Source organism: Protopterus annectens, chromosome 1.part0 (genome assembly GCF_019279795.1).
Source record: "Protopterus annectens isolate FY-2018-M chromosome 1.part0, PAN1.0, whole genome shotgun sequence".
In the NCBI taxonomy this organism is placed as follows: domain Eukaryota; kingdom Metazoa; phylum Chordata; order Ceratodontiformes; family Protopteridae; genus Protopterus; species Protopterus annectens.
The window spans coordinates 1,579,895,851-1,579,917,458 of NC_056725.1; the positions used below are offsets into that span (position 1 = coordinate 1,579,895,851).

Sequence of the window (21,608 nt, forward strand, 5' to 3'; positions counted from 1 at the left end):
TTAAATCATTTTATTATTAAATGAAACAAATGTCAAAAAAAGTCATCCATAATCATTTCACTAGACTTAAAAACAGTCAAAATATTTACATCATCCATAACCTATAAATGCTTAATTTCTAATGACTATCAAGTTGAACCCATTGTTAAATCCATCAGAATGCTAATCTGTTAGTCAAATTTACTTTTTAATTAATGTGCTTCCATAACTCCACCCCTTTTATTTAACTGTAAGAGTTGCATCAGTTGGTATGCAAGTTAAATTCCATCTCCTGCAAGAACAGAAAGGGGATGGAAAAAAAGTTTGTTGTAGTTGAAACTTACATAAGATTATACAAAACTAAAAATACAGCTAGTGTCAGAACAGGAAAGAACAGGTGGAAAGGCTTACATAAATTGGAAAATCCAATCCTAATTTCATCCAAAGTTAAGAAAGATGGTACAAACCTTAAGTTCCATCTCTTTCCAGATGAGGTAAGGGAGTGGAAGTTTTGTCAGCTAAAAAAAATAAAAATCTGTACAAAGGTTAAAGTGGTAGTTTCATTCTAAAACTTACATGCACTTGTACAAAAATTAAGTCCCAATCTGGAGCGCCTTCTGTGTGGAGTCTGCATGTCCTCCCCGCGGTCGAGTGGCGTTCGAAAGACATGCTTGAATGGGCATGCCTTAGTTGAAGGTTGGGCGTCGGGCTGGTACCTCGGCACCATAAAAAAAAAAAAAATCGACTGCCAATCATTAGCGGACCGGAGTTTTGCTGTGGTGACCCCTAACCGGGAAAAGCCGAAAGAAAAATAACATGATCACATTTGGAAAGGGGTAGAAGGTTATACCACCTTACTTAACTTTGGATGAAATTAGGAATTTGACCTACCAGTTTACGTCAGAAAATTTGGGACAGACAAGAAGAAGGCAAGAGGAACACAGCATCCAGCTAAGAGAGAGACTGTGTGCGAGAAAAGCTGCAACAGTCAACCATGACTGTTGAAGATGGTAGGAGAGTGGCACTGGATTGAGAGAGAGCGAGAGAAATGGCAACAGTTAATACGACACCCTGACCCCATGCAGAAAACAGGAATAAGGTGACTGATAACGATGGAAGTTGAAAGAAAAAGCCAGTGGAAATAGAGTTTCCTTAAGAGATGACAGAGAAAAAAAAAAAAAAAAACTAAGAGCTCCAAGACATGGTCTTTTCTTGGACTAGTTGCAGTGGCCATCACCTAGGACAAATGATTATATTAACGTGGGGTCAGAAAGGCCTTGGCTTGGAGCTTTTAGGTTTTCTTCTATTACTTCTTACCTGTGCAGGGAAACTCGTGAATTGCCAGCAACTTGCACTTTGAACTACTAACCCTTTTTAAATGGAATTAGATACTAGGACTTAGTTTTTGTACAAGTGCGTGCAAGTTTTAGAATTAAGGTCTGCCACAGGAGAAAAAGACAACATGGATGCTCACCTTAAGGCCAGTAGTCATCTGTTCTCCAGAAAGAGCACAAAGGAAGTCAAGTCTGATGTTAACAGTTTTCAGGGTAAAGGAATGAAGACCGGATGTCACATTCAGACCCCAAGCAAACCCGCAGCTCAAGTCGGAGTCATTATAAGAAACTGGTGCCCACAACTACACTTGCCCTTTCTGACAGGCATAAACAAAGGATTTTAAACAGGCATCTAAAGTAAAAGGAAGGGTCCCCAACAGGGTTGTTATCTGTCTGAAGACCAAGAGCTGAAGCAGACCATTTGATACTACCAGACACAATGCTGATGAGACTGTGCATTTGTGTACTAGTGGCAAGGAAGTAAGGTATTTTGGTTTGTCTGTAGATCCCCTCTTATAACAGCAGATCCTTTCAGGCTAAGGGAAGATGTATGTCAATCTGGAAAGGAGCCCAAAGCTTTGGGGACTGGCTAGATATACTGTATTCTTGTCAGGGTAAGTCCCATACAATGTCTACCGCAAAAGTGATCTAATCATAATAATCATCATCATCATTAGCATAAGAAACAAGTACCTGGTACACTGAGATGTTGGAACATTATCATAGCAATGGAAATTCCCCAAAGTCAAAAATTTGAGTTTCTTGCTAAAACCAAAATCAAAATTTTTTCTCTTGTAAAAATTGTGTTTCTGGTATTGTATTGCATGAATTTGCATGGATTTTTTTTAATACATAAAGGAGCTTTTCTCCCTGAGCTTCAGCTGAAAACAGGCCTCTAACCCAGTTGGACATCCCCAGTAAACAAATGGATAATAAAATAAAAGTTTACACACAGCATACAGAAAGCAGAAATGATGGCACTCCTAACAACTCACCCTATCTAAAACGGTCCATACTAAAAAGCACATTTAACTTAATAGAGCTAAATACAATAAAACCAACTGAATTATGGACCACAGTTCCTTTTCAAGGAAACTTTGCAAACAGCACACAGACACAGACACAGACACACACAAAGACACACACACACACACACACACACACACACAGACACACACACACACACACAGACACACACACACACACACACACACACACACACACACACACACACACACACACACACACACACACAGACACAGACACAGACACACACAAACACACACACACACACACACCTCCTGGAAACCAAAACAAGTTTAAAAATAATAACTCTTGCCAACTGAAAACAGACATTAGTGGCAAAGCATACTCCAGTTCTATTTAAACCAAATAGAAAAAAAGTACAAAACCAAAAATTGCAACTCTAACAAACTTCAGTAAACTGCATCAATGTCTGAAGTTTCACTTAAAAAGACCACAATTTACTTCAGAGCTACAGTCATGCATGAGGCAAGTCATCCCCTTTGACCCTATGCTGGATTATAGGATAACCAGAGAATGAATGACAGCAGGATTAAGGGAAGTTTGTGGGCTTTGCACATCATGAAAACCATTCCCTCAACACACCAAATTCTTACTCTCACACATACACACATTACATGAGCATATGCCAGAATAAGAGGAAACTAGTACACAGAGAGTTAAAGCTCGATAGTGTCAGTACAATTATTACCACACAGAGATGATTGTGACTCAAGAAACACACAGGACATGTGTGAATGTGAAGCAGTAAGGTTGGCCCAGGAACACCAGCATTAAGACCGGTACGCTGGAGGCCTATCTGCTCTCAGCTGATAAAGTTCTCCGTACTGAGCATGATAAATCCTGCTATAAAAACAATGCAGTGCACAATCTGCATACACATAGGCCAGATTTCTTCCAACACATTCCCTTCATGCACATGAATTTCAATTAATCCTGAAATGCAGAAAAAAAAATCCTCATTTATCAGAACTGTAAATTATAATGGCTACATGCATTTTAAGAGCAGCCAATATACCACTTAAATCTAGCACCAGTTTAGCTCCTACCATAAGGTTTACAACATTCTACAAAATGCAGTCATTTGTTTTACAGTCTTTTGAGCTACACAAACACTGCCTATGCAATTAAAGCAATGAAGTCAGCTATGCAAGCCATTTCTCTACAGGACAGAGATAATGCACTAAATTATTTTCTAACCTTACATTATTTGCATTAGTCTTCTAGCTTTACATACACTGCAGCTTGAAGTTAGCAGGTTTTATGAAGCAATAAAATGACAGTAGTAATGCCAATTACATTCTGTGGCTTTCCAGCTAGGAATGAGCATACATTTAGGTTTTACGATAACATACAGAACTAACCACTAAACCTGAAAAATGAATCTGTGACAATGTCCAAAAGAAAATTAAGCTTTCCTGCCAACTACAGAATAAAACAGGTCATGTTTTCTTAACTAATTGGCAGGCATGTTCCCAGCAATAATGCTCTAATAACCATAAAAAGGTAGTCAGTCTATTTCCATTGGATTTACATTTCACTTAACTTGAAGCAGCAAATTTAGCACGCTAGGTTAACATTTTAGACCAACAACCTTAAAATGAGTTACAAAACCGCAGACCCATGCAAGATTTCCACAATATCCATTTGCAAAAATACCAAAAACAGCCTCTTCAGACCAGTAATGCTGCAGTTGACAAACAAAATTCTTGTGGTGGTTAGTTTACTGCCTTGGAGTTGTTGGATCTCTGATTTAATTCTTAGCTGGGGTGCGTACACTGATGAGTCTGTCTGTATGTGAATCTGTGTCCACATACAGGTTTTCACTGAACTATGCAATTTCCTCATCACAAGAATGTGCCCAATATGCAACTCTTTAAATTACCTGTATGCACATGTGTATGCTCATCCTTTTGATAAATTACTTATCCATCTGTTTGGCATACATGAAATGGAATTTTCAAGATAACATACTAGCATAGAAAGCCATTAAATGCATTGTGCATGTAAAAGGGGTCCCTTCTGTTTAAAAAATAAAAGTGCTACTAAATACTTATTGGAAATACTATACGAGTAAAAATGCAAGTTATCACAAAAAGTTTAAAAAAAAACCTCCCATGGGTGGTAAAAAGAAAAAAATATCAAAGTACAGAAGTGTGTGTGTATACTCAAACATTTCACACACAATGTACTGACATGCACATATGTGCAATATGACTCCATTACCTTTTCTCAAATGAATTCTGATCCTGTCACTCAATTTCGATTGCAATCTACTGAAACATGACTCTGCAAACTTCCAAAACAGGCTTTAACATGTGCCTGTGGGAGGTTGCCCCCCCCAAGTCCCTATTGCCTTGTTTGTTTCATTCAGTGAACTGAGTTGTGACTGACATACAGTGAGATAATCAAACTTTTTGTGGCAAGAGATGCTTTATATCCATATGTACAGACAGAGATACACACACATACTCAGAATATACACACCCACCCATATACATGCAAATTTACAGATACTTATATGTAAACAGATATCGCATTAGGAGCAATTTTGCAGTTTGTGTGAAGGAAGTGTTTTTCTTTTCTTTCTTTTTTCACACTTCAAGACGATTCCTTTCCTGCTATCAAAAATAGGGGGCATGATGTTACGTTTCAAAAAGCTGCCTTTCACTCTTCACAGTCCAAGTTCTAATTATGCAGCCAAAGATGCATACACAGACATTTATTTACCCAGCTCACCTCTCTCTACAGTGCAGTGACAAATCAAGCCCACCCTCTGCATAACATTTCAGTGTTAGAAGAAACGGATTTAGGTGTGCCTGTCCCTCAGCCATAGTGCAAAAAAGGCCCTTCATTACCTATTCCACATGCAGAGGTGTAGAGTATTCAATGTTCCATAACTAAACTCACAACTGTCATACGGGATCATCATGGAGTTTGTGACCAATGTAATATGGTTTAAATTTATGTTATATGACCGCTATCCAACATGGTTTTAAACTCTGCCAGTTCTGTACTTTTCTCACTGACAGAGGCAGTCTTATTCCTTTATTTACAACTCTTACAAAGAACAGTCCTGACTCTAATGTGTATACCCTATACAATTAGGGGTATTAACCCAATGAGTCAGTGGTAGAATACTTATAAATGCTTACAGACCTTAATCAAATGGCCCACTGTTAGCTTGTAATACATGGAATATCACCCTAATGATGTCGATCTTCTTTCATATAATGGCTCAGTTATATCTGTTCAAGTTCTATCAATTCAGACATGGCAGGAGATAATGATTCAATCTCCCTATATAATCTAAGCAACGCTACAAACAGTAGTAATAAGGCATCATATGACCAGAGTGCTAGAAATCAGATTTAAAAAAACAAGCTCTTTTTATAAATGAACTGGACATGCGAGTTAAATGGGAAATCACAGCTACTTACAATAGACGGCATAATGGTGCTTAACACGCTTATCTTTTTCCATTTCTGGAGTGCAGTCATGGTGTTCCATGCCCTACATACATGTTTTAAAGATAATTAAACAGCAGTTTATATAATCAATCTCCCACAATGCCCCCAGTACCACCCATACTATTACATTTCTAGTCAGTCTGTAGACTACTGCATGCCTAACTAACAACCAGCAGTGAGAATAGAGCTATGTGCCTTGAGTCTGTGAGGTAACTTCCTTAACCATTATACCAGCAACCAAAGTAAAATGCCAGAGTACTGGATGCACAGTGAGATACAGAGTTTACGTCTGTGAACATAAGTCCTGTACCCGGGCAGGAGGTCTTAATGCTATTATATGGAACGTTTGCTTTTTTTGGGCAACACATCTATTGAAATTTAATGACTGTGGTAAAACACAATGGAAATAGTTTAGGTTGCTTCTGTTTGAATCATGGTGACTGAGAAAAATTCAGGTTCTAACAAGATCCTGAACAGGATAAGACAGACATCATAAAATTAATAAATAGATAAAAAATCTGTAGCAACCGAAACACCTAAAAGGTACTTTAGCAACCAACTTTCCTGACACACAGGGATAGAGATCTGCCTGTAAGTAAGAAAACCAGAGTTCAGTCAGTGGCCTGGTACTAAAGGAGCTAGCATGGGATGAGACAGGAATGACATGATGGAACCTGCTCAATTCGCTTTAGGAGAAGGGTTGGAAGCATTTGCCCAGACTACAAATTCATTGTGGAATCCCCGGTGGAAACCAAAGGTCACCAGTGGTGCTTTTCTTCAAGGCAGTTACTCCACTGGCACTTACAGAAGCTTAAGTGCCAGTTGTCACGTTACCTTCTGGGACATAGTGGGCAAATAACCCCCCAATCCCCCGAGGTGTATTATGATCCATGTTCTCATCATCCAATCTCAGAAACTCAAACAATTTTAACAAATATTAGGGAGAAAACTGAAATGTGTAAGTAACTAGAAAAAAAGTGCAGATCTTAAGAGATGCGCTCATCCATTTACACCTGCAAGTTGTTGGTATGACCAAAGTACAGCAGCTCATGACAATGAATAAAACTAGCCATGCAAAGGAAACTGCAAAAAAGAAACGAATAGTCATCCACCTGCAGAGAGCACATAAGCATCCAAATCTACTTATTTTGTTTCAATTTGTAGTACCTACAAAGGTGCATCACAGGAAGCAGAGGAAAAGGCAATATGACACATGGAAGACCATACTCCCTTTCTGCATAAACCACTCACACCTTTGTTTTTGAGATTTGCTCTTAGCATTATTACGATATATAGCCGCTCTATTAAAAAGATAATTAGCAAAAAGGCCTGCAGACAGGCTATAGACATCTAGTCCAGTTAAGTGATGACTGCAGTGCACAGAAGTACTGTAAAGCTTCAGAAGACACAATGAACCTCTGCAATGCTTCAACTCTGGAATTGTGTCCTATGAATCCTATTGGCAAGGTAATTTCCAAACAATTGATTTATTCTTTCACCAAAATCCAATGACCTATAGTCACTAAGGGAGTCCATCATTCACAGAATAAAAGGTCTTGACCAAGTCTAAACAAGTCAGCCTGCATTCACACTGCAAATCACCATACCTGGATACAAGCTCTTGCATGAAAACTGTATATTGCTCAGAAACCACACTGGGAAGCATAAAGGATACTGTATTGCTAAAGAATGCTTAAGCATGCATTTTGTAGTCCATGCATTTACTGCAGAGTATGGATAATGGATAAATAAGCGATCACCTGCTCGGGAAGAAGGCAATTAATATTTTTCCAGTGCTTAATAACCATTTGAGAGGAAGGTTAAAGACACGAGGCAAAAATATGACAATTTCATCTCCATAAATCTAGAATGCATGTATTCAGATGCGGGGGGGTCCCCATATTAAGGCAAAGCGGCAAGCAATTTCTTATATTGATTAAAAAAAAAAAAACACTTGGTGATGGGAAATAGGAAATACACCCTGGGGATCACTTCTGTGGCTCTGCTCGACAGGGGCACAGGAAATTAACTTTCTTGGGTTGGCGTAAGCCAGTGAACTTTGTTCGCTAGGCTTACTTAGGCCCTTGGGCCGATAGCCTAGTACCTACCTATGAACTTAGCAAAAATGAAGATGGTAGCCTCAATCTTGGGTTTAAGATTTAACCTAATCAGATACAAGCACTACAATAATCAATAAACCTAAGCAGCTCCACAATTTCAGATTAAAATGATATATTATATCTTCAGAGTTAAGGCATCTAACATTTTTAAGTATATAGCAAGCAATTAAATTCAATGCAGTGCCCTTTTGGATTTCTATAAAGTGTATTGTCTACAGCAGACCTATGGAATCTTTACAGGTGAACCCCCTTCCTACATTCATTACTAAGATGCACAAAGCGTAGCATTTATCCCCAGGGGACTTGGGGAATCATGGCAGTCTTCCACACTTTAAAGTTACAGGTAAAAATGAAGAGTAAATTATGGAAGATCCGATCACTACATCTGCTTCAGTCTCTTCAAAAGGACATTCATCTTCCAGATCTGTGCATGTGGATTCTTGCAGGGACCAAGGGGCTTGCATTATATGGCTCTAGTTAGCAGAAGTGACATCATTCAGCAGAAAGGGCTTCCACTCAAGGGGAATCACTTACTGAAGATCATTTTAAAAGGGCAGAGGTTTATCTATTTTCCTGATAAGACCACAGAATGAGAGTACTGACCACTTAAGATAAATACTCTACGCTGAACACTTGTACCCTTCACTCAAAAAAGTCTACTGGTGAGATGCGCTTTGTTGCAAGAAAAGTGTGCAACGGATACTGCGACACAGTCTTCAACATTAGAAACAAGATGAACTTGAAGTGTTCTAGTTCAGACGATATTTACATCTTATAACATTTCAACGAGGGTCTAAAACTCCATGGAAGGAAACTGGGATGCCTCATGTATGTTGTTTTATCAGATTCCAAAGTGGTGAGTGCTATAATGCTAAGAACAGGCTTTCATTACAATTAAGAGGAGTGTTTCTCCACCATGACGGGTACAAATTATCATGTAGATTTCAGCAGTTGTGTAAAACTAGTCTACATGGTGCCAGTCTTGAATCTTTAATGTTTGTTTTTCTTTTAATTTGTGATCCTGTACTTTAGTCAGATCCTACAGTTTTAGCTTGTTTTGATGCGCCTCTTATTTGACTCTATAGACTACATACTGATTTTATATGCAGTTCTTAGAATCAGAAGCATTTAAATACTTAACTACAAAAATAAATGACTGAGAAGGAGAATAATGAGAACGACGACGTCCACTACATACATCAGAAAGTCACCATGAGAGACGTCACTACAGTATAAACAAGCTCATCTCAAGAAATTAACTGGGAACATTCAGAAGTGGAAAAAGAAAAGCAAACTCCTTAAACAATTACTCCACAGTGTTCTACAATGTACACTTCCCCAAAATACACTCTCAGATCTTCAAATCCTAACTTCTCTCAGCAGGAGTTCAAAACCTCTTGACCACCATTTTGCAGTCTATCAATGTCTCTCCTAAAATGGAGTGTCCTACATTTCCACAGCCTTTCCTTTTTCTCAGCTCAGTACAGGCTGCATCTGAAAAATGATGAGAGTTAAAACTGCATGTGTCAGATAGATGACAAAGTTTTACAACACAGCTGACAAACAAATGGGATGATGTGCAGATGAAGCTGGAATTAGCAATGTTCAAGGTATCACAAAATGTATGGCAGAATAGATTTAATGTGGAAAACTGCAAAGTAACAACTTGGAGAAAATATCTAGGAAAATAGCAGTCAGTGCAAAGTAAAATATTTCATATGTCTAAACCAGAATAACGCATACGTTTAATTACTTAAGATGATTTAAAGGTTATACTTCAGTGCTAAAAGGAAGCATGAAAAGTTTGGGTGGGGGGATTATGCGTGTGGCTCCATGGTATTTCAGTTGACCAAGTATAATTATAGGCCCAGGCGCTAAAGGAACTCTCTGGCTGAAAGGAAAAGGAGCCAGAAGTGGACACTGGCATGCAGACCTAAAGGAAGGAAGCAGCAGCCCTTCTACCTGAACCTGCTGTGTGCTGCACTGCTTTCCATGTAACTTATATGCAACAACCCCTCTGTCTGAGCATGCTGTGTGCTGCACTGCTTTCCATGTAACTTATATGCAACAACCCCTCTGTCTGAGCGTGCTGTGTGCTGCACTGCTTTCCATGTAACTTATATGCAACAACCCCTCTGTCTGAGCGTGCTGTGTGCTGCACTGCTTTCCATGTAACTTATATGCAACAACCCCTCTGTCTGAGCGTGCTGTGTGCTGCACTGCTTTCCATGTAACTTATATGCAACAACCCCTCTGTCTGAGCGTGCTGTGTGCTGCACTGCTTTCCATGTAACTTATATGCAACAACCCCTCTGTCTGAACGTGCTGTGTGCTGCACTGCTTTCCATGTAACTTACATGCAACAACCTCTCTTGTCTGAGTGTGCTGTGTGCTGCACTGCTTTCCATGTAATTTATACGCAGCAACCCCTCTGTCTGAACTGGCTATGTGCTTCACTGCTTTCCATGTAATTTATACACATCAACTCCTCTAGCTGAGGCTGCTGGGTGCTGCACTGCTTTCCATGTAATTTCCATTTTTTTTTTAAATGTGTGTGCGCGCAGATACATCTACTCATGCACACATCTGCAGCAAAAATAATGCTATTTGGCACCTGAAGCTTTTCTCTTCGTAAATGAAAAGTATAACAGCTACAGTGCACTATATTAATTTAGCAACATGTCATCTTAAACTCAAAGGATACCAACTGGAACAGGCGGAACTGCAGTACAAGACAGTAAGCAGTAACAAACAAGCTTCATCCAAACACAGGGCATGCACCATGACAGCTCAGGAAAGAGAAAAGGAAGAAAGACCAACTGGTTTTATATAAATTAATAATAACTGCACATATTGTGATGGTCTAATATCAGCACAGTATGATTTAAACATAGCCTTACCTTCTTTTTATCCCGCATTGAACCCTTTCCTCGAACCATTATTTTACATCCCGTCTCTGCTTCCAGCTGTTTAGCCGTTAACCCTCTAGGACCAAGGATTCTTCCAACAAAATTAAACTACAAAAAAAATGATTGAAATTGTCATTTAATAAACTCATGACTTGCAACTGACAGCTGCAAAGTATATACATTCTATTCTTAAAATGAAATCTTGTTAACCTAACAGCAGGAGTTATTACCATGTAGTTAACATAAGTTATGGCGGCATTCTGTTTTATATTCTAAAATGCACTGCCCCCTCAAACCACAAATTATTAAAAAAATGCGTTTACAACTACAGAAACATTTTAACATAATTGCAACATTTTATTCATAAATAATATTAAATGAAATTAGGAATGTACTGACAAATAAGCAAATCACCCATACTCAAGACAAATGAAAGATGCAAAAGAAAGAAAATTCTGAAGTATACAAGAAACACTTTCAAAAAGTTAATAGGAAATAGGGAAAGAGACATCAGTTCTGTGACAGCAGAAAGGGCACAGCAAGTCTGAATATAGACCAATACTGAAAGTTACAACTAATGGAGAAGCACCAATGGAGGGTGATGCTTTGTAACATAATTCTGGGGAAGAACTTTGCATCATGTGCTTATATGCAGAAAGGTACAGATGCTCTAGCCATAGCACAAACATAGGAGTAAAGTACTAAGAACACAAGCTATGCTTATAGTGAGGGCTCAGGAGGAGCAATAGTGCAGTGGTGGCAAAGTACATTCAGATTCAGTTCTATGAATGGGTCACCACTGAGGTCAACAAGGGAGAACCCATGAGCATGTTGTACAGCAAGACTACAGCAAGGCCACTGAACTTTAATGGAAGCAGCTTCTAGGATGGCCTGGTTAGGAATCACGTGAAAGAAGGCAGTGGTAGCTGCACTGTGCCTGGTGGAATGGGCTTTGACATGGTGAGTGCAACAGAACTTGATCCAACTAGATATTCATTTGAAGATGGTTTGTTTGGAGCCTTTTTTCCCCTCTGCGAAAGTCACCAGCAGCTCTAGTTGGGGGTTTTGTCCTGTCTAGATAGTACCTGATTTGGGGGTCCACATCCAGAGTATGCAAGATTTGTTCTGTGGATTAGGAAAGAAGACTGGAAAGTGGATAGAATAGTTAAAGAAAGTTCTGATACCACTTTGGGCATGAAAGACAGGCTAGTTCTGAGAGTTAACCTATCCCTATGAGAGACAGTGAAAGGCATTTTGCACACAAGGGCTTATAGTTCTGAGACCATCTTGGTGATGTCATAACTATTAGTAAGGTGGCCTTCCAAGTGAGCATCTGTAGTGGGGAAGAATCTGCTGGCTCAAAAGAGGTAAGGCAAGTTTTTCTAGCACACAGTAGAGCTCCTAAGTATGAACTGGGCTTCTTTTTTTTGGGGGGGCTTTAAGTGAATGACACCTTTCAAGAATAGCATTAATGTGAGAGTGTGAGTAGATTGGCAAGGAAAAGGAAAGGCAAGCTGAGATGACAGAACCATAAACTTTAATACTGGAGTTAGAAAGACCCTGACTAAAAAAAAACAAAAGGTATTCCAGAACTAAACTAATGTCTGCATAAGGAAGACTGGTGTTCCTCCTGTAATCTTTTCCATTTTGGTAAGTATGATTTTTCTGACAGTGGGTTTCCTCACATACTTTAGGATGGTTATCACTTCAGAGGAGTAAGTTTACATTTTTCGTGTCAAAACCCAATCCTCCAGGCTGTCAGTTTGAGTATGGCCACGTGTGGTTGGAATACAAAGCCCTTGATCTAGCTAAGCAGATCTTTTTTCTGTGGAAGGGTAAAGAATCACCCTTCACTGAGGACCAAGAGGAGTGAGAACCAGTGCTGTTTCAGCCCGAAGAGGGGGCAATGAGAATCATTACTGGTCTGTCTGAAATTACCTTTATCACGACCCTAGAAAACAGAGGTAAAAACAGAAAAGCACACAAGAACAGGTTTGTCATTTTGAAGGAGAAAGCATGTCCCAGTCTGTTGTCTTCTGGAGCAGATCTTTGGAAGTCATCTGTTTTGTCTCTCTCCAGCATCCATTCATTGGTATCTAGAAGATCCCTGCTTAGACAGTTTGCTAGGGTACTGTTCTGCCCTGGAATGTAGGATGCTATAAGTGTTGGTCTTAGTTGTGCCATCATCGAAATCCTCACTGCGAGACTACACAAGGTGTTGGATAGGGTACCTCCTCGATTATGTACAAATCTTAAAAGTTCCTGGCACCAAACTGTGTTAAAAACCTTTTATGACCAAGTAAACAGCTAACAGCTCTCTGATTTATATGCAGCCCCCTCTGGTCTAGTACAGGTGCAGGCCTAGTTGAGCTCCCAAGGTATAGCTGAACTGTGTGTAGCAAAGGTCTCATCTGCCTCTGGATTCTGTAAAATGGTGTTTTTTCCAATATAGCAGTTCCTTTTTTAAGCATGGAAGAGGCATGAGAGTTTCCAGGGGTTGAGAGTGCTGTTCAGTGGTTCCTAAAAAAATACTTGAAGTTTTCTCATGTATAGCTTGGTTAGCAGGATCATGAGTATGCAGGATGCCATGTAACCCATGAGCCTTAGAAATTCCCTTCCTGAGATTTGTTGCTTGGCAGGACGCTAGTCAGGTAGTTTGCCAGAGATAAAAATATATATTGTCCTGGGGAGGAAGTTTTTTTGCTGCACAAAATCTATGACAGCCCCCAAAGAAGAATCCTTGTCTGAGACTTAAGGTGAGATCAGCCTTTTGGAAGTGGTCTTTACTGACCTACAAAGCATTCTCTGTTGTGGATTTTCCCTGAAAGAAAGACATCCAGCTAAGGGGAAATATGTTCCTCTATGGTTCTGCAATGGGCTACAACTGGAGCTAAGCATTTGTTGAATACTCTGAGCAACAGACAAACTAAATGATAAAGCACAAAACTGGTAGTGCAAATCTGCTGCCACAAAATGCAGGAATTTCCTGTGACCATCTGTAACACAGACATGGAGGTATGTGTTTTTTTGTTTTTAGATCTCTGGTATACATGCATGCATCCTAAAGATCACGGGGAGTAATTTTTGCACCAATTTTTCTTTTTTGCAATTTTATCACTTTTAATTTTGGGACATAAAGGAACTTGGTTAGCCATGGCAGGTCTAATACAGGTCGCCAAGTGCCAAACCTTGGAGAAGCTTTTCCTCTCCAGACCTGGAGTAACAGGCTGAATGAACCCTTGTTATAGCACATCTATGGATTAGATAACAGGACCTCCTGCTCTTTTGGGGTGTTAACATGCCTGGAAAGGTGAGAATTTTCCTGAACTAAATGCAGTAACCCCTTTCTATGATGTAGACTACCTAATGGTATTTTCCATTGATTTATAAATGAGCAGAATCTGCCTGCCTGAGGGTTGGTGGATGGAGTGGGTAGAGGAGGGGTAAAGAGGTTAAACATTGTCACAGCCTTTCTCTAAGATGAGTGGGCTCTTTGGAGATCCTTGGTCTTTGTGTTTGCAATAGCTGCTCACCTCCTAGACTGTCTAGATCTCTTAGCACAGGGACCTTGCCTTATCCTGTCAAAGGGCAAAGTATAAAGGAATTGTGCAGATAAAATCACTTTAGCTAGCAGATCTAGGGGACTCTCTCCAATACCCTCCTTGTGGGAGGAATAAAGACATCTTGTTGAAGTTTCAACTAGTTTACTCAATTAAGTAGGAAGATGGACAAGTGCTCTTGTTCTAACACATTACATTCAACAGGTCAGTTATTTAAAGTCAGTTGCAGACAATGGTGGGAGGGTCCAGGGGAGCTGATTGGAGGAAAATCTGGGAGATGGAAAAACAAGGAGCCAATCCTAAAGCTTAGACGTTAGACACTTATTTGAATATTCCTGAAAAACCTGTGTGGGTTTACCAGCTCAGCAGCCTATGGAACTTCATTCTTAGTCACAAGGTTTTTATTTTTAACACTTTCGCCTGAGCTTATCTAACACAGTAGCTTACACTTTGATCATTGAAAATACCTGCTTTTACGAGGCTATCATCAGACTTTATTAACCTGTTTTGTAACACATGTAACATGACAGGCTGTGTCTGCCTTTGTGGGATTCATATTCCTTGGAGCAAATTATAAAAGCTTTATTGCAAAACTTTTCCAGTCTGACTTGCCCTTATCAATGCTTGTCACATGTAATATGAGAGGTTGTGCCCACTTTTACGGGGCTAATATCTCCTGAAATACAATAGGAAAGATGAAGGTTTACTGCAGCTGCCTGTAAGAGGCTCATATACATGATTAATGTAACCACTCCCCACTCTTCTTCCTAATGGCGATGCATATTTTATATGCAGGAGAAGCCATACTAGGCGACTCCCATTTTTTGAGCAATATATGCATTCAGAGAAATAGCATAGAGTGGAAGCAAGTCCCAGTGCTCATGTTTTACAGAGCTCATGGATGTAGTGCACAAGTTGGAGGAAAATTTTAAGTAAAGTTTGAGACCTCAGAACCTTTTGTATAGGCTTTCTGTGCCCACAGAATAAAAGTTCACCAAGTAGTTAACTGCAGAGTATTGAATAAACTTCCTTCTTTCAAAGAACTACAGAAAACCATGTAACGTACCAAAGGACAGCTCTCTCAATTTTACCAATGCAAATATAGAATGTGCTAGCAAACACTTACCTGTACTTGTATAAACCTCATTTGTATAACAACTGAGAAGTGTAACGCAACAATCATTTACCAGACTGAGGTACAACTTCTGATAAAAGAATACACATTCTTTAAATACACCTGAAAAGATGCAAAAGTTAAGTAAGCATACACTCTAGGTGTTCATAAATATTAATAGTGTGCAGCAGAACTATTGGGTGAAGTAATACAATCATTTACAGGGCAGGTCACTTAGAATAACGTTGCAAATCTGTGTTATGACATCAGTAAACATGGTTTAAAAATGAAATTCAAGGGAAAATAAAGTGGTAGATTCTGTGAAAATTACAGTCAAACCTATTCAATCAGTAAAAAAGCAGATATTCTTATTTAGCGATCCATCAAGATTCCCTATTAATTTTGCTTGGTTCCTTGTTTCTAAATAACCACGCAAGAAATTGCTGCCTGCCCTTGCAATATCCAGCAGATGTAATCTGAACACGGACACCAGACGGCTGTCAAACTTGTCATACATTTCAGAAAGCTCTACAACACCAATCTCACACTTGTTTTTTGCCCAAAACGCATGCAGTATTAGTAACAACTATTAACAATGCTATTCACGCACTGTGCAAGCTATCAAAGCATGACTAACATTTAGTGACTGGCCTTACTAAGGATGAACAGAAATATCTGGCAGAGTGCAAGTCCCCAAGCGATATTAGGCTTCTGCAGAAAGACAGAAATCGGTTTACACCAACAATAATGTTTTGCTGCCACTTTTAAAGAATTATCACTACTACTTCTTTCTTCCACAAGTCCTCAAATGTGCATTAGAGTTAAACATTTACAGTCCTGTACTTCATTAATTACATTAATAAAAGAAAAATTATTCTGTTTTCCTGAAAGTCCGCTTACAAAAGTGACCTCAAAATACAGGCCACCTTCATCTCTGTAATTAAACAAGAGAACTTCTTCCCAAGAAGGCAGAATGAACGTGCTATAAAAATACAGTTGCTGAAAGCAATGTGACAAATGTACCTCATTTCATACCTGAAGCACTTTCAGATCAGTGTAGGTTAACAGTTTTTCATCTATCCAGTGTTTTTCTTTTTTTCTCATTATTATGGTGGTGGTCATTCACCAGATCATGATGGATGCGATTAGACTTGATAGGTAGATATGCCTCCCTAGTACAGTTTTATATTATAATTTAAGAGCAGGTTTACTCTCTAGTATATTAGTTTGGAATTTTACTAGAATGCCGTTAGTCTGATATGCTCATCTTCCTTATTTTCTTCCAGGCTTTATTTACAGTCTTCTTGAGATCTGTCATATTAGCTAAACATGAACATTTCGAAGAGCAGAGCATTAAGTTTCAAACAAGGCTGACATATGGAATACTTTCATTTAATGTTTAAAAGTACATCTTCCAAGTTCTTAAAACCTGATGCAATCGAAAGTGTCACCAACTTAATCAAAAGAAAATAATGACTTGTTAAAGAAAATATTAGTAAATTAAGCACAAGTCACATAAAATACCTTAAACACAGTAAATATGGCACAGATTCACCAGGGTTGTTTTTTTTTTTTTAAATCTAGTAATTACTGAAATTAAAAGCATTAAATGGCCCTCTCAGCTAGCAAGTAAATCAGCACTCCTGGTCTTCTAATTAACACTGAAACAATTATTTTAGCAAAATGTGTAATTTATATTTCACAGCAGCAACTCTAGCTGTGGAAATGCTCTACACTCCTAGATCCTGGTAGTTTGTAAACACCTTAAGCACAAAATCAACTTGTTTATATTCTGAAATAAGGAAACCTCATTCACAAGAAGATCTTGATTCAGAATCAGCATGTCAAATTTAATGTAATATGTAATAGTTACATTATATTTAGCTTGGTCATTACTGACTAAAAATAGGTTTCATTACATTATTAGGTTCAATAATGTTTACATTAGCACGAAAACACCGAATACCTGTTGTGTACTCCCAAGACAATGACCAAGAAGAAAGTAAAAGTGAAGAACAAAAAAGTGCACGTCGAGTATTGTCCATACTGTGGAGATGCATACTGCACACACAGCCATTTGCAAACGTAAGCACAGAACATCAACTCTGGTGTAGCATCTTTGCAGAGTCTCACACGTGCATACAACACGTGCTATACTTGAAACATACTAAAAACAAAGTCACTGTTGTCTACACTTCCATGGATGGCAGCAAGTAATCATTTTTAACTCGGCATTATTCAACTTGCAGCCTGCTCTCAGACAGCTCAAAAGCCACTAAGTAGTGTCCAGAAGTTACTAATATTCACATGTTTAATCTTACAAAGATTCCATATGTCAGCCACGGCAGCCTGAATGTACGCTTAGTCCCTAGTGATGGGGGAATTAATGTACTAAAGACCAACAGTTGAGGTCGGAGTGGAGTAGACAAAGGAAAACACCTAGCAAACAGATTAAAACAAACAAGCATATTTTTCTAAACTCTCACCTTAGGGGAATCTATGTCACAGAATCTGGACTGCTATTGTACAATTCTGTGACTTAAGGCAATTTTGTAAGAAATGTGAGAAACATTTTCTAACAAGACTACAAAATCAGAGCAGCAAGAGCACATGAGAGAATTCCAAAACGCAACACTGAAAATCTGACCAAAAATTTTAAGGAGTGACAAATTTGATCACTTGTTCGAACTTCAACTGAAAATAAGAGAAAGAATAGTGGACTAGTGGCCCTGAAGGGCCATTTTAAGCTTAGCCAATAAGAGGAGGTTGGAATCAAACCCTGTACTTCGTGTTTATGAGGTAAAGATCTTGACCATTATGTGCCAAATCCACCCCCTGGATGTTTGGCTCAGAGCCTGGGTTATATGACTGTAGAAGTTTGTGTCTTTTGGCTTTTCCCGGTTAGGGGTCGCCACAGCGGAACTCCGGTCCGCTAATGACTGGCAGTAGATTTTTACGTGCTGGCTTGCCGGGCCTAACGCACAACCTTCAACGAAGGAACGCCCATTCATGCATGTCGACACAGAAGACGCTCTGAGAATCGAACGGGCAACGTCTAACTGTGAGGCGACAATGCTACCACAGCACCACCCGGTTTGCTGCATCCAACAAGAAGTACTCACAGAATGAGAACCCTCAATCCAATTCATGGTTGTGCAGAGCAACAACCTTTCCTTGGACTCAATGGGTGCAAGGCAAGGAAGACAATTTTGGGTAGGATGCTCTAGACTACTGCAAGTTCCACACATGCTTACACAGGTCCATAGGGATCTACCAGGCTAACTACCACCAGAACCTTTATAACCCTAGCTATGTAATCTAACCAAATTGTGTCACTGTGCATCATGGTCATTTCATAGCAGGGGGGTATGTTAGGAAGTTTCTAAAGATTATGTGGGAGGTATGTTCTACCATCTATTAGTCAAGGTTACATAAATAGGGGTGGACTCTGCTTTACATAGAGAGAGCCTGCTCCAGAGCATGAGGATACTCTCACATAAATCTGTTGTGCCAATATGACCTATGTGTGTCACAAATAAAACTTAAATCCTTGGATCAAATGTTATTTCTGATGTTCATTTTGTGGATGCGCAAAAGGACCATTGGAGCTGGATCCGAGGATGCCTTGTATCCAGACAAAGATCACCTCTCAGTAACCTATATGAGATACAGTACAGAGATAGAGCTTTTAAGGTGATCCATACAAGACAAGGATTTTCCTGGTAAGGAGCCTTTGTGGACTTTCAAACAATATCATATGTCTGGTCAGGTACATGACAAAGGGGGCATTATACTCAATGATGGGACTGATAAAGGTGCAATAAAGTGGCACTATGACTTCCTTGGACCTGGATGTCATGCACTTATAAGCTGGATGAGACAGAATGATTTTCTCACAATCTTGGCAACATTTTGGTCAAAAGCCAGATTGCAGACTTCATCTGTTCACACATCCCCGAATACAGGCTAACTCTCTTAGGGTGTTTTATTGATGATATAATTAACCTGGGTGGCCATATTCCCAAAACATACTGCAATGCATTTTTGGCCATTGAGTTTTAATCCATGAATTTAGCACCAGTTGTTTGTCTGTGTTAGACCCTCCTGCAAGACATGTCTGTCACAGTGGGAATCTATGACAGTTCCATATTTGCACACAAAATAAATCCAAAACCTCAGATTCAAAACTACAGGAACACAAATAAAGGATGACCAATCTTTTCAAGTCAATTTATTCTGGTACCTCAGCATTTCGCCTTCAAGGAATAAAGAATTCAAGTCACATCCCATAAGTTATACAGATTTCCTTCCATCAAATAATTACAGTAATTAACACATTAGCCCCATTCAAGTGTCATTCCTTTGAACATATCAATTATTTCAAAAGCTAGGAGGCTAAAAGAAGCCAGCAATCTATTTTAAAACACCTGAATAACAAAATGGTGTAATGTATACATTTTCCTAGAATAATAACTAATACCACAGATAATTCCACAAACATACAAATACTAAGTAATATAAATTTTTTATATAATTTATTAAAGCATACCAATGCAAAGTTTAACATTTTTTAAAAAACATCATTTAGGAAAATTTCTTAATACAACGTACGATTGCTATCAATGTTCATGCCCCTTGGTTGTAGTGTTCTAAAATTTATAATCATCCTGCATTCCAGTTTATTTAATTCATCCTTAAAGCTGCCTCTAAACTCCAAAGATGAGCGTGCTAATACACTAAAAAAAAAAGACTGGCATAGCACCCCCCCATGAGCATAAATAAAATATTCTGCTACCGGACTCGACTGTTTCTTTTCCTAACATCCCCCAAGTGTTCCAAGATCCTTACTCTAACTCTGTGTTAATGAATCTGAAACGTCTAACAACGCTTTTAACACTGGTTATGGGCATTAGTATGTTCCATCTTTTTCCTCCAATAAGAGTAGATTTATGCCTCCTAAACATTCTATGTGCATAAAAGTGTTTGAAAATGTTATTTGCAAGCAGAGAGAAAGGGAAAATGGGAATTTTTAAATAGCACTAAAAGCTACAATTTATCCAAGAAAGAACGGCTTGCATTGCAGGAAACACGTTTGAAGTTGGGTGATTTTGTTTTTAAACAAGCCAATAAGGGGGGCAACTGGGTGATTATGAATCAAAGGGAATATGAAAAAATGGTAACAGATTTAATTTTAATGCAGGATGATTATGTGGAACTTTTTAGTAATCCTGTATGCACGTTTAATGGAGAAATGCTTGAGATCTTGGAGAGAGGTGAAAGACTGGGATTTTTGACTATCAAAGAAGTAAAAAGATTATTTATTAAGGAACCTAGGGATCCCAGTTTTCATGCTCTTCACAAAATTCACAAAAACCTGAATTGCCCTCCAGGGAGACCCATTGTTTCCATGATTGGTTCATACCTGGAAAATGTGGGCAACTGGGCTTCTTTTTGGATTTTCATTTGAAAAAGTACTTAGAAAAGGTACCAGTCCATATTAAAAATACTAGGTATTTGTGTGAAAGACTTAAATGAATTGAGTGACAAGACAATTATTTCTGGGCCACGGTGGATGTAAGTTCTTTTGTACACGAACATTGACACAAGTAGGGGCCTGGAGGCTATGGGGAAAATAATGGGGGGAGGGTCCCCCGCTCCTCATTTTTGTTGCTCCTATTGGAATTTAGTCACACTCACAACTATTTTAAATGGGGAAAACATTTTTTTCTGCCGAAGAGAGGCACTGGAAGGGGGGCAGCACTGTATATGGCAATTTTGAAAACCAATTAATTTATTCCAACAGATATTTCATTGGGAATATTGTGTATTATGGGAGGTTTATAGATGACCTAATTTTTGTGTGTAAAGGTGAGCAGTTAGCCTTCAAGAATTTTATGACAGAGTTAAATGACACAGCAAATGGTTTGTAATTGACCCATCAAGTTAGTAAGACTAGTATTATTTACTTGGATGTGGAACTGTATGTGAATGGGAAAAGTAGGATTCAATTTTAGCCACACAGAAAATCCACTGCAGTTAATAATTTTCTGCATGCAGAAAGCATGCATCCTCCCCATT

General features: G+C 38.9%; 1 protein-coding gene across 4 annotated transcripts in view; it reads right to left on the bottom strand.

Moving 5' to 3' along the window:
• Nucleotides 1-21,608, bottom strand: part of QKI (QKI, KH domain containing RNA binding) — a 1,466,119-nt gene that overhangs the window by 775,866 nt on the left and 668,645 nt on the right. For all 4 annotated transcript variants that reach the window (XM_044068030.1, XM_044068032.1, XM_044068031.1 and 1 more), the window contains exon 3: nucleotides 10,848-10,964. In XM_044068030.1, the coding sequence (XP_043923965.1) occupies nucleotides 10,848-10,964 (117 nt within the window). The remainder of the gene's footprint in view (nucleotides 1-10,847; nucleotides 10,965-21,608) is intronic.